The 26,668-nt window shown below is 59.5% G+C and overlaps 2 protein-coding genes across 8 annotated transcripts; both read right to left on the reverse strand.

Moving 5' to 3' along the window:
* Positions 1–76: 76 nt before the first annotated feature.
* MFAP2 (microfibril associated protein 2) lies at positions 77–9,116 on the reverse strand. 6 transcript variants are annotated; one of them, XM_075113727.1, is made up of 12 exons: positions 8,579–9,069; positions 7,988–8,078; positions 7,645–7,850; positions 7,127–7,201; positions 3,333–3,421; positions 2,115–2,201; positions 1,652–1,678; positions 1,482–1,568; positions 1,233–1,274; positions 964–1,051; positions 765–838; positions 77–466 (listed from the first exon to the last, which is right to left on the reverse strand). In XM_075113727.1, the coding sequence occupies exons 5-12, from the start codon at positions 3,367–3,369 to the stop codon at positions 363–365; spliced, it is 546 nt and encodes a 181-aa protein (XP_074969828.1). In that variant the 5' UTR covers positions 3,370–3,421; positions 7,127–7,201; positions 7,645–7,850; positions 7,988–8,078; positions 8,579–9,069; the 3' UTR covers positions 77–362. The 6 variants fall into 6 exon arrangements, with proteins under 6 accessions (XP_074969828.1, XP_074969829.1, XP_074969831.1 ...); XM_075113728.1 differs by having other exon boundaries at positions 7,127–7,198; positions 8,579–9,035; XM_075113730.1 differs by lacking the exon at positions 7,645–7,850 and having other exon boundaries at positions 7,127–7,198; positions 8,579–9,116.
* Positions 9,117–9,158: 42 nt separating this feature from the next.
* ATP13A2 (ATPase cation transporting 13A2) lies at positions 9,159–26,471 on the reverse strand. 2 transcript variants are annotated; one of them, XM_075113718.1, is made up of 29 exons: positions 26,375–26,471; positions 20,604–20,677; positions 20,191–20,358; positions 19,738–19,796; positions 19,489–19,600; positions 19,302–19,378; positions 18,722–18,799; positions 18,411–18,480; positions 17,840–17,974; positions 17,524–17,590; positions 17,297–17,425; positions 16,948–17,115; positions 16,748–16,858; positions 16,589–16,635; positions 16,295–16,483; positions 16,010–16,216; positions 15,736–15,849; positions 15,441–15,597; positions 14,978–15,098; positions 14,620–14,744; positions 13,823–13,983; positions 12,128–12,238; positions 11,825–11,904; positions 11,455–11,607; positions 11,235–11,331; positions 10,869–11,092; positions 10,480–10,631; positions 10,227–10,399; positions 9,159–10,097 (listed from the first exon to the last, which is right to left on the reverse strand). In XM_075113718.1, exons 1-29 carry the CDS (start codon positions 26,382–26,384, stop codon positions 9,927–9,929), a joined length of 3,540 nt encoding a protein of 1,179 aa, XP_074969819.1. In that variant the 5' UTR covers positions 26,385–26,471; the 3' UTR covers positions 9,159–9,926. The 2 variants fall into 2 exon arrangements, with proteins under 2 accessions (XP_074969819.1, XP_074969820.1); XM_075113719.1 differs by lacking the exon at positions 26,375–26,471 and adding an exon at positions 22,327–23,205 and having other exon boundaries at positions 19,302–19,381.
* Positions 26,472–26,668: the final 197 nt, after the last annotated feature.

Here is a 26,668-nt window from a genome sequence, read left to right on the forward strand (position 1 = left end):
AAAAACCACCCAAAATATTATCCATCCCCCAAAAATGGACACAACCCCCCCCAAATAACGAGCCAGGAGCCAGAGCGACCCTTACGCTTTATCTCTTGGATACTCTACGTAGAAAATGGGGTGGCGGGGGCTCGCACCACCCCCCCTTTACAATATAATAAAGAAAGTAATAAAAATAATACCCCCCCCTTTTGTTTTTTAATTATTATGTGCACAAAAAATGGACTTTTTAAATGCTCTTTCATGCACAGTTTCTTTAGCACCACGGTGAGGATCCAGAGCGGGACGGGTACCTGGGAGAGGAGGGTGGGAAGGGGTTGGGGTCCCGGGGCTGCGGCCGGCGGAGGGGGGTCCCCTCGAGCTCAGCATCCGCCGCAGCTGCGGGCGCAGGACGCGACCACGGTCTGGCAGAGCCCGCTGGTGGCCATCACCCCGCACTTGGAAAACTTGTCGCGGCAGAGGTCGGCTGCGGGGATAACGGGAAAGAAATGGTCCGTGGGTGTAGGAAAAACAGAGGGAGAAGCAGCGAGGGACCCCGCCGTGGGGACAGAACGACGCTGCAAACGGTGGCTCAGCCCCCCCCCCCCCCCCCCCCCCCCCCAAAAAAATAAAAAGGGATCCCAGTTTGGTCCGCTGGTTGTGGAGCGATGCCTGGAGCAACTTCATTTGGTCCCTGGGATTTCCACCCCCACCCCACCATGGAAAAAGGGGTGACCTGGATGGGGACAACCCCAATTTGGGGCGCATTCCCCCCCGCCCCTTACCTCGCAGCAGCTCTTCATGCGCGCACACGGTGCGGACGCAGATCTCCTTGTTGATCACGTAAACCCGGCGGAGGCTGGATGTGGGGAGGGGGAATAAAAAAAACAAAGATGGGGGGGGGGTGGGGGTGGTTAGTGCAAAAGCAAAGGGGGTGCCCAGAATATAGAGGTGGCGGGGTTGGGGAAGCTCCCCCTCGCTCGCCTGTAAAAGCAGATCTCGTTCAGGCACTGCTTGCAGGGCTTGTGCACGGAGTAGAGCCTGGTGCAGGGGTATTGCTCCTCCCGGCAGTCTGCAAGGAGAAAAGGCAGCTGGTTTCTAATGCGGGGGGAGGCCTGACGTGCCGGGGATGGGCTTCGCAGCCACTCCATGCCTTCCTCCCACCCTAATTTTCACCCCGGGGAAGCAAATTCTTGCCCTGGCCAGGAGGATGAACGCCCTCCGGGGAGCAAGGAGGGGGGATGAGCACTCACCGAGGGGTCCTGGCTCCGTGGGCTCAGTCTCGGGGACAGCAGCTGTGGGGAGAGTGAAGCATGGGGGGAACAAATTTAGGGATGGAGCAAAGCATCCCACTGCCCTCTCCCTGGGTTTTAGGGCTGAAGCATCCTTATGCTGGCGCCCGTGCAGCTGCGCCGGGGGGAGCATGGCTGGGCTAAGGGTGCGGGGACAGGACAGAGACCCCGAGCCCTGGGGTGGGGAAGGGGCCGGCGGCTGCCACCCACCTGGGGTCGGGGCCGGCACGATTTCCTGCTGGGATTGCTGCTGGGACTGGTACCGAAACTGCTCCTCGGGGGCGCGGGGGGTGACATCTGCAAGGACAGAGACAGTGCAGGCACAGCCCGAAATCCTGCCCCCCCGCCCCGCCCCGGCATCCCGCAGGGGAGCCACTTACCATGATAGTCGTAGTAATCCTGAATTTCTGGGGAATAAAAGAGAAAACAGAACAGAGGCTGAGGATGGGTTTTAGGGAGAAAACATACCCCATGGGGGCCAGGACTTGGCAGTGAGCGCCCCAAAATTTTACAGTTGGTCTGAGTGACGGGAAAACACCCTCCAGCCACCCCAGAGATGAACCTGGGCAACATCACACCAAGGGCTTTTTAAGCCTAATAAAGGCTTAATAAATAATTGGCAGTGCGAGAAAGGGGAAAGGAGGCATGTGTATAAGGGGGGAGATGGGAAGGTGTTAGGAAGACGTTGGAAATTTAAGGGGCAGGAGGAAAAGGATGGAGCAAAGGATATCAAAGCAGAAAGAGGCATCAGACTGATGTGTATTTGGCCAGAGAAAGCAAAAAAAAAAAAAAAGAAGAAAGGAAAAAGGAAGGGGGAGAGAGATGAGTTCAGGGTGCTCTAACCTGATTGCTGGTCGTACTGGGAATATTGTACCGGCTCGGGGTAGGTGATGCCTTCAAACCTGCTGTACTGTCCCTGGACCAGGAGCGCTGCTGGGGAGACAGAGGTGGGGGGAGAGGCATCACTGGAAGGGGCACGGCCGCCCCCAGCCCAGGAATTTGGGGTTCCCTGCTCTGCCTCCACCTCTCCAGCTTCACATTGTCCCCCAAAATATTGTCCTGGAGTTGTCCTCAGGGGCATGCTGCCCGGAGAAGGAGATGGGGGGGAAGGCGGGATGCTCACCGAGAGGTGACCAGCACCAGCCCAGGATTCCTACGATACCCAGGGGCAGCTGGGGGCGATCCCGGGCGATCCCAATGTCTCGCAGCACCCGGGTACCACAACCCCACCCGGAGATGGGGCCAGCACCCAGCTGCGCCCAGTGATGCTCCTGATACCCTGGGGTACCAGGGCGTCCCTGGCATCCCTGGGAGCTAATCCCACTGTGGATCCAGGGGGGCACACGGGGTTCAAACGGCATGAGCCGATGTAACCACGCCGGCAGCGTGCTTTGTGGTGGGGGATCGGGTCACCCACCATCCCCAGGGCACAGCAGGGACCCATTCCCGGGACACGCTGCGATGCCCCACGGTCCCTCCAGCCGCCGCATCCTTGGAAGAGGCAGCATCCGTGAGCAAAGCACCACCAGGAATGAGGCTGGGAGAGGACTTATCTTTTCTGCCCACTACCCCCTGTGCTGCCCCCCCTTCCCCAGGCTCCCTCAGCCTCGCCTGCTTAATGTTTTCCATCTGTTCGTTAGCCTTTGTGCCGAGCTGGTTTCGCCCAAAGTTTTCCTGGCTCCAGGCTCCCGGGTCTGTCACCTCCCTCCTCGTTTCCATCCCGCCTTTGCCAGCCCCGCAGGGGGTTACAAATGCAATTTTTCTGGATGTCATCCCAGTCCCGAGGTGCCAGTTTTGTGCCACCCCATGGTGCCACTTCCATGTCCCCAAGAAGGATTCACTTGGTGCCAAACCCCTTGTGCCCTCCGTGCCCCCCAACCTAGAGCCAGTCCCAGCCTAAATAGGAGCCTAGGCTGGGGTTTTGGGTTAATTTTGGGGTGCAGCAGGGGATGCTTGCCCCAAATGGGTGCAGGCACCCAAGCATCACGGGGTGGTGGCCAGCTCCTGGGCTTTAGTGGGGTGACACCTCGCCTTGGGGTCCCCCGGGGAGGGGGCGCTCACCTGGCAGACACAGCAAGAAAAGCCCCACCGCTCTCATCCTGACAGCAGCGATGGAGGAGCAGCGCGGGCCGGGATGCAGCCGGAGGCGTCTGGATGGGGCAGAGGGAAACAGAGGGGTTAGCGGAACGGGGGGTGGGACATGTGGCCCCCCCAACCCCTCGGTTCCCCAGCCCCTCTCTGCCCCCCTCCCAGCACGATGCCCCTCACATCTCTGCCTGAGATGCCCCCAGGGGCTGACTCAAAAAAAAAAACACCCCACAAAAAAACCAAAACCCAAACCCTAAAAAAATAAAAAAAAATTCCCCAAAAAAGGAAGGCTGGGCTTCCCGCCCCAACCACGCGCTCCTGCGGGAATTGCGAGGACCAAGCCCTGAAATATCCCGTGGGCAGGACAAGGGATGAGAAATGCCGGGATGTCTGAATCACCACCATGGGGGGAGGCATCTGGACCCCCCCCGGCGATAACAGACCCAACAAGCTGGAGGTTTGGGGCTCCTTTCCTGGGGTTTTCAGCCCCGCTCCTTGGCTAAGGGCTTGTTTTGGGGGTCCCCACCGCCGGGGGATGCTGCGTTTCTTCGGGCATCCCCTAAGTCCAAGGGGATGTGGAGATTTGGGGGAGGGAAAAGCCACTTTCAAGAAAAATCCCGCGCCGGCCCTGGGGTTTGGCAGCCTTGGGCGCTCACGGCTCCCCGACGCTTTCCAAGCGGCGATTTGCGTGTCGAGCGTCTGCTTTCCCCGGCGGGGAGATGGGCCAAGGCCGGCTGTGCCGCCGGTGAGCCGGGCCCCCTTCCCCGGCGCGGGCTGGCAGGGATGCCGGCTGCCCTTCCCCCTCGGCCCGAGCCAGCCCCAGGGGGAAAACTGGGGGGGGGTGGGAAGAGAAATTATTTCAAAAAACCTTGGAAATCCAACCAAATGCGTTTTGCTGTCGAGGATGAAGCACATCGGCATTCCCGGCACACCGAGATGCCGCAGGGATGGGGAACCCCTCCTGGCACCCCCGGCCCTGCTGCTGCAGCAGGGGAACCGAGGCGCGGTTGGGAATAAGCGGAACCCCTTGGGATCTCACCCCTGCTGAGGGGGAACATCAGCCCCCCCGTGCCAGGAGGCACCCAGGCACCCACCCGGCTCAGCCACAGCTGGGTGCAGCACCCGGGATGGGAACGCAGCTCCGGCCCCAGCACGGTCCCTGCTGGGTTTAAGGCCACGCCGGGGAAGGTGGGGTCAACGGGCCTGACTGCATCATCACCCGAATGTGGCATCCTCTAGCAACCGTGTCCTCACCATCACCAAAGCATAACACCTCCTAGGGACCATGTCCTGCACCACCACCGTAGTCCTGCATTTTCTAAGGACCACATCCTGCACTGCCACCCAAGGGGAGCACCTTCTAGCCACCACGTCCTCACCGTCACCCAAGGGGAGCACCTTCTAGCCACCACGTCCTCACCGTCACCCAAGGGGAGCACCTTCTAGCCACCACGTCCTCACCGTCACCCAAGGGGAGCACCTTCTAGCCACCAAGTCCTCACCATCACCCAAGGGGAGCACCTTCTAGCCATCACGTCCTCACCATCACCCAAGGGGAGCACCTTCTAGCCACCACGTCCTCACCATCACCCAAGGGGAGCACCTTCTAGCCACCACGTCCTCACCATCACCCAAGGGGAGCACCTTCTAGCCACCACGTCCTCACCATCACCCAAGGGGAGCACCTTCTAGCCACCACGTCCTCACCATCACCCAAGGGGAGCACCTCCTAGCAATCGTGCCTTTGCACCACCACCAGAGTTGCACCTTCTGGGCACCACATTCTCCTCCATCCCCAGGCTCGCAGGTACTGGAGATGTTGACAACTGACTTCCAGACTCTTCCCAGCTTTGGGAAAGCCAGGAAGCTGGTCCCTACCTGAGCTGGGATCAGCTAACCAAGCTCAGCCTACAGCCAGGGTTTGGTGGTCCCAAACAAAGCGCCCAGCAGTGCTCCATCGCCCACCCACGGCTGCGCCTCGCTGGGACCCGGGTCCCTGTAAGCTCCATCTGCTTCCCACAGCAAAGGAAGCCCCAGACCCAGGTTTAACCGTGGCTAAATGTGTCCTGGGATAAAAGGGATTGCACGGGGATGAGCGAGATCAGCGCGCGGCTCCGGGCTTGGCAGGCGCTTGGGCAGGGGACTGGGAGGCTTTATCAAGCCTTAGCGGCTGCTGGCAGACCTTGGGTTTGGGAAAGCAGCTGGGTCCTGGCCAGGACTGGGCTGCAACAGGGGACTGGGAGGTTTGGGGCTATCTTGAGGTGGCAGAAAGGGGTTGGAGACGACCATCCCGACCTTCGCCGGTTCTCCAGATGCCGGGAAACCACAGGATGCGGGTACCGACACCCTGCAGCCCCAAATCACCCTGACCCGGTGCTTGTATCCCACCCAGGACAGCCTGGGGCCGGGTGGGCACCCACCTCCGGAGGCATCCCAAGCCATCCTCCCATCGCTCCAGCGATCCCCAGGACACGGCCACACGGCTCAGGATTAACCTGCCCTGCCAGCCCCTTTTTTTGCCCCACAGCAATCTGCAAGCGCCCAAGGCTTCTCTCGAGGTCTAATTCCCCCTGAATTTCCCCTGAACTCGGAGATCTTGGACGGCGCTCGCGAGGTTTGGCCGTGGAACGGGGACAGACGGGTCACGTCTTCCCCCAGTGGCGATGCCAACATCTTCTCCTCCTGACGGAGGACACCGAAGCGCCCGCCGCGTCCCCCAAACCCAGCTGGGAGCGATGCCGAGGGTCGCCGCGACATCTTCCTTAAGCCCAAAAGTCTGCAAAGAGGGGACGGGGCCACCTCCAGCCTCCTCCTCCCCCCCCCCGCGGCTTTTCCTACCACCAGAGCAAGCCCGGTGAGACGCCCCGGCAGGGACCCGAGGTGCCCCCCCTGCCCCAAGCTCCTCTCCCCTCCGCGCAGGGGTCCGGCGACTCCAACCGCGCCAGATGTTTTTGTAACTGCACATCTGGGAACAATCAACCCCGGAGAAAGAACACCACAGTCTCTCCCTTTCATTCTGCTAAACCCCACCTTCCCCCAGCCTTTCCCCCCTCCCCCCGCTTTTTTTTTCCCTTTTTCCTTTCTTTTCTTTTCTTTTTTTTTTTTTTTTTTTTAAGCTCTCCAGTTGCCAGAGAGTGGGAGAACAAAGGGAATACGAAAGGATTCAGATTTTTTTTGGCCCCCAACCAAAGGTGAAAAACTTCTTTCCCCCATCCCCGTTTTCACACATCGCTTTTTCATTAGGGTCCCGTCCCCCCCCAGGGGGGAAAAATAAATAGAAATATTAAAATAGCCCTTTTCTACAGTCTCTTTCCAGGATGGAAAAATAAAATATATGGCTTCCTTCAGACGTTATGGTATTTTTAGACTTTTTGAAGTGGTTAAAAATCTACTACAACAGCTGTCAGGCTGCAAGGATGGGGTCCCCCCTGCAGCTGCTGGCTCTTCAGCACCCCAAAAATAAGGTGGGTTTCTTTTTACAAGATTAAAAGGTTGAAAACAGCTTTTGAGAGCTCGCCTGCCCCAACCGCTGGAGTTTTTAAGGCAACTTTGCAAAGCGCCAAAGATGGGGTTCAGCCCCATCCACCGCTGGGGGGGTCCCCAGCATCCCTGCCTGATGCGGGGGGCTGGGATGGGGGGGATCTCTCTGCCCTGCTCCTTACCGCTCTGGGTGTTAGTGCTGGTCCTGCCCTTGCCCACCGCCTTGGTCTCTTCTCTCTGCTTTCAAAAACTCTGAAATGAGAGTTAAAAAAAATCCACACTCCTACCTCCAACATGGGGGCTCCGCTGGGTCCTAATGCCACACCTGGGCCGGCCCCTTCCTCCTCCCAAACTGCTGCCTGCTAGGGGGAAAAGTTATAATAATTAAAACTAAAAAAAAAAAAAAAAATCAATAAACACATATCGGTCCAATGGTTGTCAGGGCCATGTTTTTTTCTTTTTTCTTTCCAGCCAGATGAATTTTAAATTGACTGTAAAAGCAAGGAGAGAGGAGGATTTTGTGCAGCGCCAAGCACGCCAGCGCAGTTTAGGCCGGGTTTTGTGCTGCCGGAGGGTGAGATGAAAGGATCATGTCAGGCCATTGCTTTATGATCTCGGATAAAACCCCCCCCCCACCAAAGTATTTGGGTATCTGGGATCCCAATCCCATCTCCTGACTCCACGCTTGGCGTCAGCGCTCGATCTGCCCTCCCAGCAGCGCGGAGCCTGCAACCCCGCAGCAGATTTAAAGCTTTATTCCAGGATGGGGGGGGGGGGGGGGGGCGGAAATCCCCTTTTTTCCCACCCAGGCTGAGGATGGCGGAGCAGATCCGCAGCCCCTGCATGGCAGCGGAGTCAGCATTGCTGACCGTGGGGCCCTCTTTTCCCCGGCTTGCTGGCGGCTTTCCGGAGGACGCGGGATGCCGGCTGCATCCTGGCGAGGCTGGGGATGCTCCCCGAAATCCCCCGCGCCCGGCGGCGACACCGAGCCCGGCGCTGGTGGTTAAAAACCTGCAAATTTTAGGCATGTTCAAAACCAGTAAGGGAGCAAACGGAGGGTGCTCAAGGGCTGGGATGGCGGGAGAAGCTCTCCAGTGATGGAATGCACAGGGATGGGGATGAGCAACGGGGAGATGGTGATTTTTCACCTGTGGGGCAGGATTGCACCATTACACCAAGTCCATGACCAGTTGTGCCGAGGTACGAGCATTTCTGCAGCCAGGAGGGGGTCTGACTGCTCTGAAAACGAGGAGAAAACACAGTTTCAGACTTGAAGGAGAAACAGAGCGGTTTTTAAGGTGTTCCCATCTCATATGAAGCCTGGTTTTCCAGGCTGAAGGATGGATAAAACCATCCAAATGACTCCAAACACATCTAATAGCTGCTCCCATAAAGCTTCTGCCTGCCCCCAAATTCAGCATCGTCCTTGTCTCCAGCCCTGTTAGCCTCTAGCTAAGGGCAGGAGCTGCCTGGTAATAATGAAACGGACTTTGCAGACCCCCGAGGCTGGGAACACCCTGCCAAAACCAGCCAAGCAGAACACACCGGTGGAGGGGGAGAAACCAAGGTGCAAATGGGTCCCTCACACCCAGGTCCCTTTTGCTTTTAAAACTGCCAAGCACAGGCAAAAAACCTCCGAGGGTTGTGTGGGTTCCTTTTTTTTTTTTTCCTCCTTTTTAAGCTCAGGAAGCCTGGTTTAATAACTCAAGCCTTGGCTAGGATTTCAGGAAACCTCTTACCTCTGCTTGTGCCTCATTTCCTGATCTAATCCCCAGCTCCCGGAGGGCAGAGAGGCGCCGCTGGCGCTCGGAGGGGTTTAGACTTTCCATGCAGGCAAGTCCCCGCAAGAATCAGCCTTCAGTCCAAGAGCCGGGCTTGGAGGTGGCCGAAACAGCCTCGGAGGGCGACGCTGACAGTGCATCCCCCTCCCTGGGGATCGGCTCTTCCCCTTTTGGGATGCAGCATCTCCATCTACCGGCTTTTCCTCCGCTGAAGGAGCGAGGTTTTGCAGTCTTGGCAAGGACACCTGGGTTTTTCCAGCAACTATTATTATTTTCTAGGAAACTCCAGCTGGAAACAGGCTCAGGGGTTATTTACTCGCTGATGCTCGGTCTGGGCTGCCGAAATCCCAGTGGTGCCGTCCCTGGGTTCGCACTCTGCTTTCAGGCATCGAGGAAAGCATCTTCCAGCCCAGATGTGGAATGAGGTGACCCTACTCCGTCTTTCACCTGCTCCCCATCTCCATCCAACACTCACCCACGCCGTCGACGCTGTCCTGCCCCAAGCAGTCCATCCACGCCAGGCAGCACAAGCAAGCGGTCAAGAAAATAGTGTTAATTTATTAGACAACGCTCACGACAGCACTATACAGAAACCGAAAGCCATTCTCCCGACTGCACTTACGCTTCGATGCACTGGAGTAGAGTTAAAAAATAAAAGAGATTTGGGTTCTTTTTTTTTTTTTTTAATGCTACAAAGGTCCTGTCCGAAAGCAGAAGTGCTCTGCAGGAGCATCGCAAGCAGAGAGGGCGCCAGTGGCTGGTCCCCGGGTGTTGGGGCTTGAGCAGCATTCTTGGCAAGCCGGGGACGGGGCGGTTTGTAAACAGTTCCTACACATCTAGGGCGGCCGCGGGGGGAGGCGGAGGGGTTTTTTCTTTCACAGTGAGCAGAGATGCGGGGCTGGGGTGGGTGCCCTCGCCATGAGATCAGGGACCCTCTTCTTGGTGGTTTTCACCAGCCAGGAGAGGAAAAGAGAGGCAGCATCCCCCCTGCAGAACAGTACCGGTGCCCAGCACAGGGAGACGGGTCTGAGGCCAGCATGGAAGCAGGAGAGATCCTGGAGGAAGAGCTGAGCTGGACCATTTCTCCTCCTCCGGACTTTCTCCCCTAGTCTGATTCTCCAGCATCTCCTCTCGGCCACGGCTGCGGGACCGGTGTGTGCGGATTCACAGCTGCGATGCTGAGGGTCTGCCCGTGGGAGCCTGCCCGCGGCATCCCTCGATTTACCGGGATAAATAAAGGAGAGCATCCAAGGGCTGGCAGGCAGCGCTTGCCTGCGGAGCGGGCAGGAGGGAAGCCCGACATGTGCTATCTAACGGTGATGGACATCTTGGGCGTAGCGAAGAGCGGTTCGTTAAGAGGCGGCCAGGATGGCTGCTGCTGGCTCAGCTCCTTCTCCAGCCTCTTGAAAAGCTTCTTGGACGCCTCCTTTCGGCGCAGCTTGCGGAGGCAGCTGAGCAAGCCGTGGTCCAGGGCAGTCTGCAGCAAAGATGTGTGTGGGGGGGAGAGCAGGTTTTGGGGAGGCTGCGGACCCCGAGGAGAGGGCAGCGCTAATGCCAAGGTAAGCCCTGCCCCCTCGTGCCCAGTGCCCACCCTGGGCTGACCTACCTCCAGCACAAAGGCAGCAAAGAAGTTGAGGGCGGCGATCCCCAGCAGCAGCAGCTTGAAACTCAAGTCGTCAATGCCCTTCAGCTTCAGCAGAATTTTGGGGAAGCCCAGTGGGTAGAGGGTCAACCATATCATGAGGCCAAAAAGGAGGATGAGGACTACCAAGAAGAGCACTGAGGGTGAGAAGGAAGAGGGTTGAGGAGGAGATGAAGGTTTGATGTCCCTCCACCCACGTGGCCAGCATCATCCTCACCATTGGTGTAGAGCGGCTCCCGAAACGGGTACCCTTTAGACATGGCGACGGCCAGGATGAGGTACTGGAAGCCCGTGACACAGAAGAGGACCGTGTTCTCGTAGTTGGGCAGGTTCTGGGGAGCCGTCACCGTGCTGTTCAGCGGCACGAACCTGAGCCGGGCAGGGGAGAAGGCAGGGGTTCAGGCGAAGCAAGAGGCAAGGAGAGGGTCTAAACGCCGACCCTTTGTTCTCCAGGAGCACACGGGAGCTGTTTGCTGCAAGGTGGCTGGATGCATCTTTGATGCCACCTGGCGTTGGCCAAAACCAAGGACAACCGGACACCTGGGCTTTGTTGCAGTCCTATGCGCTGTTCCCATCACCAAACCCACATGAAGCCGGGTCCCTTACCAGCTCTGTGAGACGGTGATGAAGTAGCTGAGGACTTGCACGGTGATGAGCAGAGCTGTCTGGAGGAGCAGGCTGCCCAGCACGAGGACACTGATCAATGCCCCTTGGGGACGCTCCACCCCCAGCTCCTGGGCAGGACCAGTCCGACCCATCAGCACCGCCACGGTGGTGGTGATGATCAGGTCGAAGAAGAGGAATTGGAAGTCGCTGAGGTTGGTGTTGATCTGGGAAGGAGAAACCACCCGCTCTCAGCTGCGAGGACCCGTGGAGGGGCTAGGAAAGGCCCTGGGTTCAAACCCAGCCACGACAAGGTGACCCAAAGGCATCCCTGAGCATCGCAGGCATTCGGGCAACCGCGGGACCCACCGTGTAGAGCAGCAGGACGGACACGAACTGCACCAGGCTGTACAGGGCCATGTACTTAAAGACGCCGAAGGAGGTGACCAGCGAGCACCTGCCCTCGCTGCAGAGAGAAAGCGAGATTCACCCACCAGCCACAACACCCTTTCCATCAGTTGTCCCAAAGAGGGGACAGGGGCACTCATGAGACGCCCCCGCCTTGGATTTTTATCTCCCACCAGCTCACCGGATGACGGTGGGCACGCACTCGATGTTGGCCACGCGGGAGGTGAACGGCGAGGCCACCGACGCCTCCGCCTCCGACAGCGAGATGCCCACGTCGGCTGCTTTCAGAGCCCCGCAGTCGTTGGCGCCATCCCCACACATCCCCACGCAGTAGCTGCGGCGAGAAGGGATCCGGTGTTTTACAACAGGATGGGGGAAAGCCCTGGATCTTCAAGGTTGTACCCTTGTTTTTAGGATAACCCCACATCTGGGAGGGCAGGATGTGATTTCGCAGCTGCCAACCACTCTGGCACACACGAGATGTCTCGGGGCAGAGGACCAACCTCCTTGCCCTCCTCTCTCCTCCATCCCTTGGGGCTGGCGGGGCTTACTTGAGCTCTTGTAGGCTGCACACCAGCTGAGTCTTCTGGTCAGGCGACATGCGGGCGAACACAGTGGCTCGGATGAGGATCTGCAAAGAAGGGGAGGCTCCGCGTTCGTATCACAGCACCCCGCATCCCTGCGCACCCAGGAGCAGCCTGGTTATCTTGAGCTTTGCCAGCTCAGCAGGGCAGAGGGCATCTCGCACCGGCAAAAAAAAACCCTCAGGGCATTTTATCTTGGAGCTGTGAGGCTGCAGCATGAACCCCCAGTGAGGTCAGCCTTGCCAGAGGATTCCCCGCTGTCGGACTCACCTTCGGCAACACGTCGGCAAAGTGCTCGCAAACCACGGCGAAGGATTTGCCGTTCAGCGCGAAGTGGCAGGGCTGCGGCTGGAGGAAGCAGCCGTCCCGCTGGTGCAGACCCTGCCAAGGAAAACAACTACTTTTCTGCAGTAGGGCTTCGACTTGTGCTCAAATCCCTGCTGAGCCCCTGGGCAGCGGTCTGAACTGGCATCCTCAACCCATGTGGAGCGGGAAGTAAAGCGGCTTCCCTTAAACCTCAGTTTTAGGCATACAAATGATGGTATTTTGGATAAAAAGTTTGTGTGACTGAGCCTTTCATGCCAAGCCTGGAGCAGGACCTGAGCAGCACGGTGCAGGCTGCATCCGATGAGGGTGTGTGGATCATCAGCTCCAGCCTGATGTGCTCCCAGGGAGAAACAGGAGCAGGTTATCTTCTCCTAAAGGAGGCATTTAATAAAGGGCAGAATTGCACCCATAATTCAGAGAATCACAGAATCACTAAGTTTGGAAAAGGCCTCTGGGATCATCAAGTCCAACCCCCAGCCCAACACCCCCAGGCCTCCTAAACCATGGCCCCAAGTGCCACGTCTGCACGTTTCTGAGCACCCCCAGGGACGGTGACTCCCCCCCCTCTCAGGGCAGCCTGTGCCAGGGCCTGACCGCTCTGGCAGGGAAGGCATTTTCCCAATATCCAACCTAAACCTCCCCTGACGCAGCTTGAGGCCGTTCCCTCTCGTCCTGTCACTGGTGACTTGGGAGCAGAGACCGACCCCCCCTCACTCCAGCCCCTCTCAGGCAGCTGCAGAGAGCGAGAAGGGCTCCCCTCAGCCCCCTCTTCTCCAGGCTAAACCCCCCCAGCCCCCTCAGCCGCCCCCCAGCACACTTGTGCTCCAGACCCTGCCCCAGCCCCGCTGCCCTTCTCTGGACACACTCCAGCCCCCCAAGGTCCCCCTTGTCCCGAGGGGCCCAAACCTGAGCCCAGCATTCGAGGTGGGGCCTCCCCAGGGCCGAGCACAGGGGCCCCATCCCTGCCCGGCTCCTGCTGGCCACACCAGTGCTGACACAAGCCCGGGGGCTGGTGGCCTCCTTGGCCACCCGGGCACTGCTGGCTCATGCCCAGCCGGCTGTCAGCCAGCACCCCCAGGGCCTTCTCCGCCGGGCACTTCCCAGCCCCTCTGCCCCAGGCCTGGGGTGATGCCTGGGGTTGATGTGACCCAAGGGCAGGACCCGGCCCTGGGCCTTGTTAAACCTCACACAACTGGCCTCGGCCCATCGATGCAGCCTGTGCAGGTCCCTCTGCAGAGCCTTCCTGCCCTCGAGCAGATCGACACTCCCGCCCAGCTTGGTGTCACCTGCAAACTCACTGAGGGTGCCCTCGATCCCCTCGTCCAGATCTTTAATATCTTTATCAATGAGAACTGGCCCCAGCGCTGAGCCCTGAGGACACCACTTGTGACCGGCCGCCAACTGGGTTTAGCTCCCTTCACCACAACTCTCTGGGCCTGGCCATGCAGCCAGTGTTTTACCCAGCAGAGTACGCCTGTCTAAGCCCCGAGCCGCCAGCTTCTCTAGGAGGACGCTCTAGGAGACAGTGTCAAAACAGAAATTGTCTCTAAGGGCAACAATGCTGGGAAAAGAGAGCCCTGCAAGGGCACGGGCGGTTTGGGCTTTACGACCCCCCCCATACGTTGCCTCGGGACTCACCTCCGGCTGCTCTTCGCCCTGGGAGTGCTCGGCGAGGATGAATTTCAGAGCGGCGGGTTTATCATGGCTGGGCGGGGAAGCGTTGACGAAGATCACCCGCTCTTTCGGCTCCACCATGCGGCAGCTCCTGGCCACGTTCACCGCCGTCAGCATGTTGTCTCCTAAGCAGGAAGAGGCGGCGGGGCTGAGTAACGGCAAGCGGTGTTTGCTAGCCGGCGCTGGCACGGTCTCACGCGGCCGCAAGCCGAGGGGAGCAGCTCAAACCTGCCGTGTCGCCAGTCCCAGCCACCACAGTGACATTGGGGGTCCCTTTTCTTCCCTGTGTTTTGGGGGAGAAGTCCAAAATCTCCTTTTCTGCCCTACTCCAAAGGCAGCAGCTTCAAACCCTGGCAGTGCTGCTCGCCTTGCTCCAAAACACCTGAAGATGACTCCTACGTCCCCCCCATTAGCTGTGCAGTTCAGGGTGCTCATGAAACATCGACATTCGTGTGATCAGCAGTGAGACAGTAAGTAGTTCTACTGTTTAAACAGCCAGTTCCAGGTCTGCAGGTTTGTGCTGTATCCACGAAAAAGCAGCCCGGACCCCTCCACGCCTGCCTGCTGCGAGCTCACCAGCAAGGCAACGCAAACAAGTAGCAGGGATGCATAAAACCAGGGTCCGGGAGCCCTCGCTGTGCCTCCCAGCTGCTTCAGGCCACCAGTTGCTGGTGGAGAAACCCTTCACCCCTTGCACAAGGGTCGTCCACGTCCCATCTCTTCCCCGAGCCCGGCGACCCCGTTCCCCTCCGCGGGGTCACCTGTCACCATGACGGGGCGGATGTTGGCGTTCCTCAGGAGGTGGATCACGGGCGCAGACTCTGGCTTGAGGACGTTTTTCATGACAAGGAACCCCAGGAAGGTCAGGCTGCTCTCCACAGAGTCCCTGGTGGGATACAACGAGCCGCTCAACACCATCTTCAACACAAGGCAGAGAGGATCAATTGATATAAGCAGCTAAAACTCCATCTGGGGGTAGCCAGCAATTGCTTTGGTACGGGTCAGGGTTTAATTCCTTGCAGGCTGCTAGGAAGGGGCAGGCTACAGGGCAGCAAAGCATCCCGTAAAATGCTTGGAGCAAACAAGATCTAAACAGAGAAAAAAGATGTTGGCACCAACCTTGGGAGCTGCAGGGCCTCCTCAAAGGTGGTCACTCTGCTCAGGGGTTTGCAAGCCAGACCCAAGACCCGGAAACCATCCGTGGTATAGTGTCGCAGCATCTGGGAGAAATCCACGGGCACTGCCAACCGCGAGGGGAAAAGCCAAGTCAGCCCAGCTCCTGAAGGAACCCGGGCTGCGCAGACCCGCCGAGGGGAGCCAGGGCTCTAGCTCCCCAAGGGCTGAAGGGCTTTGGATGCTCATCCAGGCTCCAACCCCCATCCCTGTCTTCTGGCTCCTATTTTCTCCCTGCCACATGGCTGGAGCTAATCCAAAGCCCTGTGCCTCTGGGAACTGTCCCGTGGCACCGCCGAGGATAATCCCCTCTGGGGACGAGCTGCAGGGATGCAGAGAGATGACAGAGCAGCAGGACCCGCTGCTTCTCAGCTGGGGAGCGATAGCGAGCCCGTCCCTCAGCACGTACCCGTCTCCTTCCTGCAAAGGCTGGCCACCATCTCCGGTGCACCCTTGATGTAGACGTGGGCTGAAGCTTCACCGGGCAGCTTCACCAAGACGCTCATCCTCTGCAAGGAGGAGGAGAAGGGGAAACGCCGGAGGATCCCCAAGGGCAACTGGTGCTTCTGTGGAGGAGAGGGAGCGAGCGTCGGCCAGGCAGGCACCTCTCTGGGAGGTACAACCTCCCCAGGGGCTGTGAAGCACAACCACTCTTCGGGGGTGCAGACCCAGCGACCTGAGTCACTCTGGTCCACGGGACCTACCCTGTCTCGCGGCTGTTCTTCCTCAGGCGGAGGCTTCATCACAGCCAAGACCTTCGTCCCGAACTGCTGGAGGGTGGGCAGCTCACCTTTCTCCTCATCCATCATCTCCAGGCTCTGAAACCAAGGCAGATGCCGAGATGGCAAAGCCCTGCCTTGCAAGCCCCCAGCCCCATCCACCCCATGGATAGTTTTAAACACCCCCTCTCTTGGCAGAGCAACGTGTGTGACACCTCCCTCTTTATAGATACGCAACTTCGCCCACCGCTTGTCTTACCCAGCCGGTGGACTCCACCATCTTGAGGTCCACGGGGTCCCCGCTGGGCTGTGCCTGCAGCAGCGAGATGGTGTGGCAGGTGGCCAGAGAGTAGAGCAAGGGACCGGCGGGGAGGCAGCGGGGCTCGTGGATGATGGGCATGAAGTGGTTGTTCTCCAGCGGGACCACCCCCCAGACATCCAGACCTTCCTCTGTCAGAGTTCCCGTCTGCGGGGAGAGCGTGGCGGGTCCAGACCAACCCCCCAAGCTGGAAACTGTGGACCCACGGCGCTGCCCCAGACTCACCTTGTCGAAGCAAACCAGGCGGATCTTCCCGCAGAGGTTGATACGGGGAGGGCTGATGCAGAAGATGCCGCGTTTCTTTAGCCTGTTCTGGGCGTAGATGGTGCCCACCGTCATTGCAGCTGGGAGAGCTGGGGGCACGATGACGGTGATGAGGTCGAGGGCACGGATGATGATTTGCCCCGTGGGGACCTGGCAGGCGAGGAGGAGGAGGGGTGGGCACTCTGATAGCCCTTACCCATCTCCACCTGCAGCGCCAGCCTGCGCTCGAGGATTCACCAGCTCCAACAACCCTACCTGGTTCTTAACCAAGATGAGGATGCTGTACAGCGTGCCGATAAAAGCTGTGCGGGAGGGAGAATGGGCTCAGTTACAAAGCAAAGCAGATGAAGGGTGGGTTCAACCATTTAAGAGGAGTTTGGCTGCTCCCGGCCGTGCCTCCACGCTCAGACGTACCCAGGACAGAGAGGAACAGGACAAACTTCACAGCATCCTTGTAGAACTTGAAGCTCACGGGTTTGGGGTAGAGGATGGAGCTGATGAGATCCCCTTTGGCTGTGCAAAACCCTGCGGGAGAGGGGCAGAAGGTAAGCACGTGCAAAGTCACTGCTCCAAAGGACGTGGCTTAGTCCTGGTTTTCCCCTCAGCACCATTACCTGTGCGGGTCACCACGGCCAGCACTTCTCCACCCACGTACGACTTGGCTTGGATGACCTGCGTCCCGCAGAACAACGTGTGCCGCCTGTGCTCCTCGGGGGAATAGACGGTGCCAGCTGCCTGGCTGCCAGCCGGGAGAGGGGTTTTCATCACCGGCACGCTCTCCCCTGCGGTGAGGAACATCATGGAGGGAGGTTTATCACCCTGGGCAGCCAGGATCCAACCAGCCTGGATGGGAAGGGGCTGGCGTAGGGACACCGAGATATGAGGCTCGTCCTCTCCTCCAGAATCCCCAGCGAAAGCCAGGGTGGTGGAGGGGTGCAGCCCACTGGGTGCTGGGGCTCTCACCCGTCAGCATGCTCTCGTTGACCACGCACTCGCCCGTCAGCAGCGCGGCATCACAAGGGACCAGCATCCCGTCCGTGGGGAGGCTGATGCAATCGCCCGGCACCAGGTCCGCGGAGCTCACCATCATCTCTGGAAAGAAGTGCGGCCGTGCTCAGGCACGTCATCCCGGCACCGTCCCGAACGGCTTCGTGCCTGGAGCCCTTGCTCGTCGCGGGCATCACACTCACCTCCGCTGGGGCGATGGACTCGGACACTGACCGACATCTTGGCCATGTTTTGCAGCGTGGTGCTTTGCTGCAAGGGAGGGAGCAGTTAGAGCTGCCCTTGGGCAGCTCAAAAAGCACAGCAAAGTATCCGTAAAACGTGTCTCAAAGGCTTGGGAATGTGGACGAAGGACAAGAAAACCTGCCCCACCGTCAGAGTATGGGTTGTCCTCACCCAGCTGGGCTCAGAGGGAGTTCAGCGTCAGCACAGAGGTCAAACGGCATCAGAAAACGGGCTATTCCGCTAGAGCTGCTTGTCCCAAATAAACCCACCACCAACCTTCCTTGTCTCATAGAGCGACACCCCTAAGGAGATGGTGGAGATGAGGAAGATGCAGGCAGCGTAGTAGTAATAGGCGTCACAGACCCACAGCACAATGCTGAACACTTGGAAGATGTAGAAGGGATTGAGCACCTGGAAGGTAACAAGGAGAGAGAGCAGGTTTGTGGCGGGGGACCTTCCTCCAGCCCATCGTGAGACCTCCAGGCTTCCTGAGGAACAACGGCTTATGCAGAGGAGAAGCTGGCCCTTCCGTGGGGATGGACTAGCTGACTTCTCACAAACCCCACATCCTCCCCCACGCTTGTGGTCGGTCCTCCTGGAGATGCTCAGCCAGCTCTGCAGCTATCTGGGGATGCTCCTGCCTGAGCTAAGAGGCAGGACGGGTCCCCTCCACAGCTGTATCAGCTCTGCCTTCTCTGGTCTCTGCCCAAGCTGCTTCTCCTGAAGTCCTCTCCTCGCCACCAGAGAGGGAGGGCCCGCAAAGCACTTGCGGTGAGGAACGTGGAGCAGGGGAAGGATCTGCCCTGGGACCGCTTGGTCTTTCAAAACACAGCCCGTAGATGCACACCTCCTCCACCAACAGCCTCACGTAGGACTTGACTGGCACCTCGATGAGGTTCGGTCCGTAGATCTTCTTTCTGCAAAGGGAGAGAAAAAGCAAAGGGGAGGCAAATGCGTGCTAGGGAAAGGCTGCGTTTCCAACTCAGGGGACCCTCACACTGCCCAGACCTCCACGGGAGCCCGTTTACATGGAGAGGGCAATCCAGGGCAACCCAGCACACCCAGCAATCCTCTGGTTTGAGGGCTGGGTGCAAGAAAAACCCCACGCTCCAGAATTTACTGGCCCCTGGAAAAGCCTCATCTGTGCAAGATCCCCACCTGGTGTTGTGGTCTTGCTGGTCAAGCCCAGCCTGGAAGAGGTGGAGATCTGCGCAGGTCCAGCCTTCATCCAAGACACTGGCAAGCCCGAGGGGAAAGAAAAATGGAGAAACGGAGTCAAAACCAGCAGGAGCCTGGCCTGGCAGAACAAACACCAAGTCCTTGGTGACAGAAAAGAAAAAAACCCCTTGGGAAAGGGAGAGCATCTTGTTCCTCGGCATCTGCCGCAGCTCGCGGGCGCCAAGGACGGGGAACAAACGGGGCACAGTTCGGAGCGCCGGGAGCGGCACAGCGTGGCGGGACCCTCCAGCACGGGGCAGCTGCCAAATGACTTTGCCCAGTTTCCTCGGCCCTCAAAGACGGGCAACATCAACAGCTTGGGGGGGAGCGGCAGCATGGCTCCCCCCGACCCAGCGCCCCGGGGATGGTCTCCAAAGGCTCTGCAGCGCAGAGAAAAGCTCCGGCGCAGTGATGTGACTTCCAGCTGGGTCAGGACCGTTTTGGGGGGGGGCTGAGGGGCCAAGGAAAGCGGCAGAGAGATGCAGAGAGGATTGCTGTGGCAGAGGGGACAGAGAAATACCTGACTTTGCAGTACGCCTGTCGTTGTTCGATCCAGATGTAGCGCATACCCTCGAAAAGGTAGTACCGCAAGGTGTTCTTCTGAGCAGAGCAGGATGGAAAAAATAAGGTGTAAGGGGGACACAGGGGCAGCTCCCGCCAAGGGAGAGGATTTATGGGGCGGCGGTGGGAAGGGTTGCTAGCCTTACCTCTTCTTTCTCATGGAGCCGGATGGTGTCCCGGCTCTCCTCCTCATCCGACATGCCGATGGCGATGCTGGTCCTCCGGTCCTCCAGCCTGGCCCCGGGGTGATGCTCCAGGCTGCTTGGGGTGCAAACCCGAGCATCAGTCGCTCCTCATCCGCCAGCGTCGCTGCGAACGCCCCCCTCCCTCGAAGCCAAAAGCGCACGCGAACCCCTGCGTGCCAGCATCGCCGCGGGGACGTGAGCTCAGCTCACCTGCCCTCGCCCAGCGCCTCTGTGCGCACGCGGGTGGTGAAGCACTGTCCGAATCGGTCCTGCAACACAGGCACGGGTCTGAGCAGAAGGAAACGGGGAGCTCATCGCGTGCCCCCACTGCTCCTTCAAACAGGGTGAGCGTCGCGGGCAGGTAGGGAGTCCCTGGCCACCCGTCCCAGATGACAGCTGAGTTTCAGGGACAATAAAGAGAAATGCAAAGCCAGGCTGGCTGCTACCGAATGGGAAAGCTCAAAATTATTCCAGGAATTGTAATTTTTCCTGGAATAATTTGGCTCTGGGGTAGCACATTGCTTGATGCAAAGGAGATGTCAAACACAGTTAGGGAGGTGAGGGTGGCAAGCGGCAAGGAACATGCCCAGGGCCCTCCTGCGAAGCTGGTGGCAGAGCCCAACCTCAGACCCTTGGGTCCCCTGGGCCCCTCCGGGGACATACTCTGATGATGACCCAGTCGGCCTGGCCGAGGGCACAGGGCTTGCACTTCGCCTGCACCTCCAGGCTTGGCTTCCAGTGGAAGAGGACGAGGAGCAGCCCTGCTGTCAGCACGGAGCAAGCGTGGCACAGCACCACCCGCCACAACTTGGTCTGGTAGCCCGTGACCTCCTGGAAGAAAGGGGGTCACCTTTACGGGGATGCTTATTCATAAAATAAACTGACATTATAACTATAAAGCATCTAAACCCTAAATTAATAAAAGCCCTAAGCCTCCTGGCGCGATTGAACGCCAACCAAGTAACTTTTAGGCTGGAAAAACACCGTCCCGTACTGGTGTTGCAGATAACGTGCGATTTTTGTGCCAGCCCTTCCCGAGCGTGCCCTCCTCCCCGCAGCAAAGCCCTCAGACCTACCATGCGGGATTTAACAGCGTCTCGCTGCAGCGTCCTGTAGCCCGGCCGCTGGTCCCCCAGCAGCTTGCTGTTGTCTACAAAGCCAAAGAACAGGGAATCAAAAATAAGAGGAGCTGATGCGAGGGGTTATTTAGGAGATGCCACAGTGCAGCGATGGCATCCCCGGGTGAGCCCTGGAAGGTGGCTGGACTCGGCGACCCCTCTGCCATCCGCCCTGGGCTCTCGGCAGAGCTGCTCGGGGCCACCTCTGCTGTGCAGGGGGGTGCTGCGGGCACACGGTGCCCCAGCACTGCCTGGTCACCCTCCCGCCGCACGTGATGGTCACGTGGACGATGCCAAAGGACTCCGGGGAGAAAAGCTGGCACAAAACCAGCAGCTTAGCCTCTGGGGGAAGGGAGCAGGGCTGGTGCAGAGCCAGGCCAAGCGCAGGGAGAGCTCTCCCAGCCACTTTTCATGCTTGTTTGCTCTTTGTGTTTCCCCCCTGAACAGAGGACATGGCCACAAAATTTGCTTTTTCCACTTTTAGTGACGCCCAGCGTGGCTCAGCACCCCCCATTCCCACCGGTCTCTGCTACACCCCGATGCCCAGCCTGGGAGAGGGGGATTGCCAGAGGCATCACTGTAATCACCCCAGGTGGGATTTTAATCGTCACCCTCCATCCCATGAAGTCGAACCCACTTATCCCCTAACTCCACTCCGAATTACAAGCCACGGTGTCCCAACTCTAGGATCTTGAGGCAGCAGCGGGGAGGTAACACGTGGCACAAACACCAAGCCAAGCCGCTAGTTCCTGTCCCTGGAGCTGGCAGGGCCAGGTTCACGTTTCCAGGAGGACACTCAGACAGACTTAATGATTTACACGCCGGGAGGAGGGAGCCTATCCACTCATCCTCTGCTGGAAAAGCCACCCCGGCTGGATTCCTGCCGCTCCCCAGTCCGACCCCAAAGCTCATCTGCAGGTGACAAAAGCAATTAATTAAAACCATCCCCTGGTTTTGATGATCACTAGGGCCAGGGTCTCCACCTCGCCAAGCAACCCAGCGGGAAGCTGGCTCCCAAAATGCGGCCAGTGCCACTCCAAGGGATAAGTTTCAGGTTAAGGAAGGGGGCGGATGCGCCGCGGGGATGGTTTATTAAAACAAAAGCCCTCCCAGGAGCCAAAACGAATGGCTGCGAAGCTTGCCAAGGGCCCGTGAGGAGGGGAGATGTCAGACCTCCCCGCTGCCAGAGCCAAACCCTGCAAAAAGCATCGACTCCAGGTTAATCGAGGCTGGGAGCAGGCGCGGGAGGGTGAGGAGGAGCGAGTGCCGCCCTTCAAAAGAGCGGAACAAAGGAGAGGGCAAGGGGGTGCCTCGCACAAAGGCTTTTCCCCAGTGACGTCTGCAGGGTTTGCAGGAGGTGGAAAGCATCCAAACAACCTGGAAACAACCCAGAAACAACCCAGCTTGCTTTCTGCACCTCCCCGAACCAGGCTGGGTAGCAAAAAGCACAGCCCACCTCTCCGCCTGAACTCTGTTGTTAGCAACAACAAAATTATTACGACTTTCTTGATCCTATAAGCAGCAAGTCTTTTGGGGGAGCACAGGAGCACGGCCACAACCGGCTCCGTCCTGCAGAGCTGTGGCTCTTGCACAACCCCATCCCCATCCCCGTAGGTTTTCTCACCTCCCGCTCCCATCCTGGCTGCTCCCCAAAACACGGCGAACGAGAAAGGGCTCTCACCTTGACTCACCGCGCCTTACCCCACCGCTTGCGCAAGCGGAGCCGTCCCCGGTTGGGATGGGATCGGTACAGCCGTCATCACCTGCCTGCCAGCGGACGTGTCCGGGAAGCATCCGGCGCTGGCGGAGGGGAGGGCGGAGAGCCACGAAGCTGCGCTACCAGTTTGAATCGCGGCTCAGTGGCCACACCTTGTTGGCAAACACAGCGCAGGGGCACCCGGCCGTCTCTCCTTTGGCTCCCAAAGTAGGGGGGTTTTACCCCTGAGCTCATCTGAAGAGCCCTGGGAAGAGATTTGCTTCTGTCTCTGCTGCTAAAGGGGCATTAAAGGGGGTGAAAGAGCCAGGAGCGGCTACAAACTCAGGGAGGGGTCAGCGATGCACCAGTGTGGCTTGCAAAGGGAGGAGAGGAGCCACGACTCCCCGCTGACGCCAGGTTTGCATGGCCAAAATACTGCCTGGAGTCCTTGCAGCTGCCTGGCTCCGAGAAGACTTCATGCCTTGTCTTGCTCCTTTCAGAAAACCACCACACGTTCCTGCTGTTGAGATTTGGGGGGAAAATTAGGGAGAAAGGTGCTCAGGACGCCCTGACATCTAGCACTTGTCCTAGCAGGGGGGGACGTACCCTCTGACACCAGGATGCGGAGCTGGAAACCTCAAGCCCACATGTCTCGTAGCACTGAACACCCCTCTGCAAAGCAGCCCCAGCCGGGGACCGTTTGCAAATGCCAGCACTGGTTTTTGCCCTGAGCTTTTGCCCGAGACGCAGCCTTTCCCCCCAGCAGCACACACCCCCCGAAAGCGGACGCATGCTGGTCCCGGAGACCTTCTCCACAAGCTCTTTTGCAGCCACAGCTCTTTCACAAGCACCTTTCTCAAAACAAACCAACCCCAAGTGGACTTTTTAGGTGTCCCTTCACTCTCGTGGTCCCCGCTGGATGTTCAGGGCTTCCTGGGCAGTGTCTCCCTCTCTCTATCATCTCCCATCCACGTGTGCGGGCTAGAGGTCGCACGCAAGAGGAATGTCCATGCAGGGAGGTTCCTGCTCCAGCCAGCAAGGTCTGGGGCTGTCTGGTTGATGGGATGGGGCTGGCAAGGTCAATCCAGGCCCTTGGAGACAGGGAAATGAAAAATCAGGAGGAGACAAAAGGAAGGAAGGAGGGATAAGGAAAGGAAAATGGCGTTTGGGTCATGTAGGACGAGATTTAACTCATGAGGATCTTCCAGAGCAGCCTTCAGGCTCTAGTTCGGGATGGGAGACGTCACGGCCGGCTGCAAGCCCAGACCCAGCGAGGGGGTGAGGTGAGATAACGTCGCTTCTCCTGCCCTTTCCACCAAGCCAACATAAACTCGCCCGCGCGAGCCAACTGGGGAGAAACGTGTCGCCCTGGCCGCCACGCAGCCGGAGCAAACGTGTTTTACCAGGCGGTCTGGTCCTACCCAGACACGGCAGCATCCACAGAGGGAGCGCAGCCGGAAAAACTTCCAAGGCTGGAAGAAACAAAAGGATGAGACGGGCGCGATACAAGGTGGGGATGTGGAAGACAGGGATTCAGGCTCTGCCGTTGCCAGGAACCCCGGGGGGAATCGTTCTCCTGCGTCAAACCCTTGAGATGGGTGAGAAAATCAAGTCCTTGTAGGTGAGGTGCCCTCCCAGCAGCCCTGTCCACCTCAAACTGGTTTCAGTTCGAGTTTGTAGGGAAGGGTCATCCGTCGGGAGGAAGCCGACAGCACGGTCAGCATTTGCTTCACCACGTGCTGACGACAGCGGCTGAGGCAACAGCGGTCAACCCCTTCTGATGAGGCGGGTTTCTCCCCCGCCCTGTGCAGGCATCGCTCTAACCTCTCCTGCACCCGGTTTTGCAAGACCTCGCTGTATGTCAAAACCACCTGCCAAGCTGGAGAAAGCACTCAGCAGCTCCAGAGAGCATCCTCGCTTGGGCAACCACGGGCGAGGGGCTGGGGGGAAGTTTTTTGTATCCAAAACCTCATATTTTTCCCAAACTCTGGCTAAACAGAGGGCTCCCACCTCCCTTAGGAAGAAGGCTGTGCTCCTCGCAGCCCATCAGCCCCGTTTTGGTGTGTTAAGCCAGGATTAGAGCACCCCCTGCCTCTCAGGCCAGCCTCCCAGGCTGGCAGCGTTAAACCTCGGTACCCTTAAACTAAGAAGCACAGGAAGAAAAAGGGGTGAGGTTTAACCCCCGAGCGCTGCTACGCTGCAGATCTGGAGCAAAACATGAGCCAAGGGGGTCTGAGGGGCTGGGAGCGGGGTCAGCACGGCGGCAGGGACCACGACCCCAGCCATGGCACAGCCGGGCAAGCCCACGGAGCGGACAGAGCCCAGGCACCCAAAGAGCCTTCCGATGGGTGACCGGCCGCTTTGCGGTCACACTCCTCCCTTTCCTACCACAAAGCTCTTCCTCTCTCACCCTTGCGCCGCCTTCGAGAAACTCCTCCGCGCCAACTGGGGCAAATTCAAAAGGAAATGGGCAAAGGCTGCACGGGCTGTGCTGCTTCCGTATGCCCTGGGAAAGAGAAACGCTGCGGACACGAGGGACGCGGGGCACCTCAGACGCATTCTCCAGTGCGATACCGCATCTCTCAGCCTCTTCTGAGTGCCTGGGATGCCTTTTTCTCCCTGCCAGCCTCGACCCTGCGAAGGGCCTTTCGGTTTTAAGATGACGCTGCGGTCAGCAGCGGTGCCGATAAGGCGCGCTTACCCAACATCACGTTACATCCTTTACTGGAGCACGAAAGCCCCGGGATAGCTCCGCTCATGGGGTCAGAAAGGCAACGTGGTCCTTCACAACCTTAAAATCCACCCCCGTCTCCACAACGTCGGCTGCAGAGGGATGCTTCCCTCCAGCTGCAGACCTCAACGAGCTCGGAGCCTCCCCGAACGCCGAGTCAGAGCAACCTGCTTGCGGGGAAGCAGCCCTTGGTGGGCTGCAGGGATTCAGCCGTGGGGTTCGGTGGTCTCGGAGCATCCCAAAGCGACGCCTGGGTTTTGCTTCCCCACATTTCACACGGATCAATCGGTGCATGCCTTAGCGCAGGGTCCCTGCGCCGACATCGGCGGGAGCGGGGCAAAGAGCTCGGGTCCCAGCGGGATGCCAAGCACCCACTAAAGGCTGCAACATCCCACGACAGCAAACGCACAGACCTGGTTAGCCGCGGCCTCACGGAGCGTTTTCCCCACCCGCAGCACCCCGGGGCGTGCAGGGGAACTGCAGGGCACTGCTGTGCTCCCCCCTCGGCTCTGCCACCCCCAAATCGGCGATGCCAGGGAGGCGACAGCACCCCGCTCTGCGCCATCCCCTGCTCCTCCTTTTGCAAACCTTGCAGGAGGATGAAACAAAGCCAACCACAGCAAACTACAGCAAAATAAAGTGCCGCCTCCCCTCCCCGCGCAACCCAGCCCGCAGGCACGGCTGAGGGGGGATGAGCGCAACCCCCGGGGGCCGCGCAAAACGCAAGCGTGGGGCCGCGCACGGTGCAGCCCCCGGGGGCCGCGCAAAACGCAACCGTGGGGCCGCGCACGGTGCAGCCCCCGGGGGGCCGCGCAAAACGCAACCGTGGGGCCGCGCACGGTGCAGCCCCCGGGGGGCCGCGCAAAACGCAACCGTGGGGCCGCGCACGGTGCAGCCCCCGGGGGGCCGCGCAAAACGCAAGCGTGGGGCCGCGCACGGTGCAGCCCCCGGGGGCCGCGCAAAACGCAACCGTGGGGCCGCGCACGGTGCAGCCCCCGGGGGGCCGCGCAAAACGCAACCGTGGGGCCGCGCACGGTGCAGCCCCCGGGGGGCCGCGCAAAACGCAAGCGTGGGGCCGCGCACGGTGCAGCCCCCGGGGGCCGCGCAAAACGCAACCGTGGGGCCGCGCACGGTGCAGCCCCCGGGGGGCCGCGCAAAACGCAACCGTGGGGCCGCGCACGGTGCAGCCCCCGGGGGCCGCGCAAAACGCAAGCGTGGGGCCGCGCACAGCCGGAGCTCCCCGCTGCAAGCCCAGGGGGAGGGGCGGTGCATACCCTCCCCCCCGCGCGTGGGCCCCCTAACCTGAGCTCATGGCGGGCGGTCACGCGCGGGCCCGGTGCGGGCACCCCGGGGCCGGAGCCCCGCGCGCACCCAGCTGCGCGGCGCGCGGCGGAAGGGCGGCCCGCGGGGGCTGCTGGGACTTGTAGTCCTTTAGCCCCCCCCACCCTCCCCCCATAAAGCAGGGAGACACCCCGGATTCTGCTTCCCACCCGCGGGGCTTTGCAACCCCTCCGTGGCAGTGCAGGTCACACGCGACTCTGCCCCACGAGGGGGGCTCTGCAACCCCCCAAAACAAAATACCCGGCGTCTTGCCCC

The sequence above is a fragment of the Phalacrocorax aristotelis genome, chromosome 19, assembly GCF_949628215.1.
Source record: "Phalacrocorax aristotelis chromosome 19, bGulAri2.1, whole genome shotgun sequence".
NCBI classification, from domain to species: domain Eukaryota; kingdom Metazoa; phylum Chordata; class Aves; order Suliformes; family Phalacrocoracidae; genus Phalacrocorax; species Phalacrocorax aristotelis.

Bases quoted from the DNA above. Each gene is read 5' to 3' on its own strand.
- ATP13A2 (XM_075113718.1), bottom strand. The intron at 17,116-17,296 runs GTGAGAGCCCCA...TCCTCACCGCAG, and splicing joins CAACGAGAGCATGCTGACGG to GGGAGAGCGTGCCGGTGATG. The intron at 15,598-15,735 runs GTAGGTCCCGTG...TCTCCTCCACAG, and splicing joins AAGAACAGCCGCGAGACAGG to AAGCACCAGTTGCCCTTGGG.
- MFAP2 (XM_075113732.1), bottom strand. From the start codon at position 8,668: ATGGAAAGTCTAAACCCCTCCGAGCGCCAGCGGCGCCTCTCTGCCCTC. The intron at 2,205-3,332 runs GTGAGCGCCCCC...CTGTCTCCCCAG, and splicing joins TTTCTTGCTGTGTCTGCCAG to CAGCGCTCCTGGTCCAGGGA. The intron at 1,569-1,651 runs GTAAGTGGCTCC...CTGTCCTTGCAG, and splicing joins GGATTACTACGACTATCATG to ATGTCACCCCCCGCGCCCCC.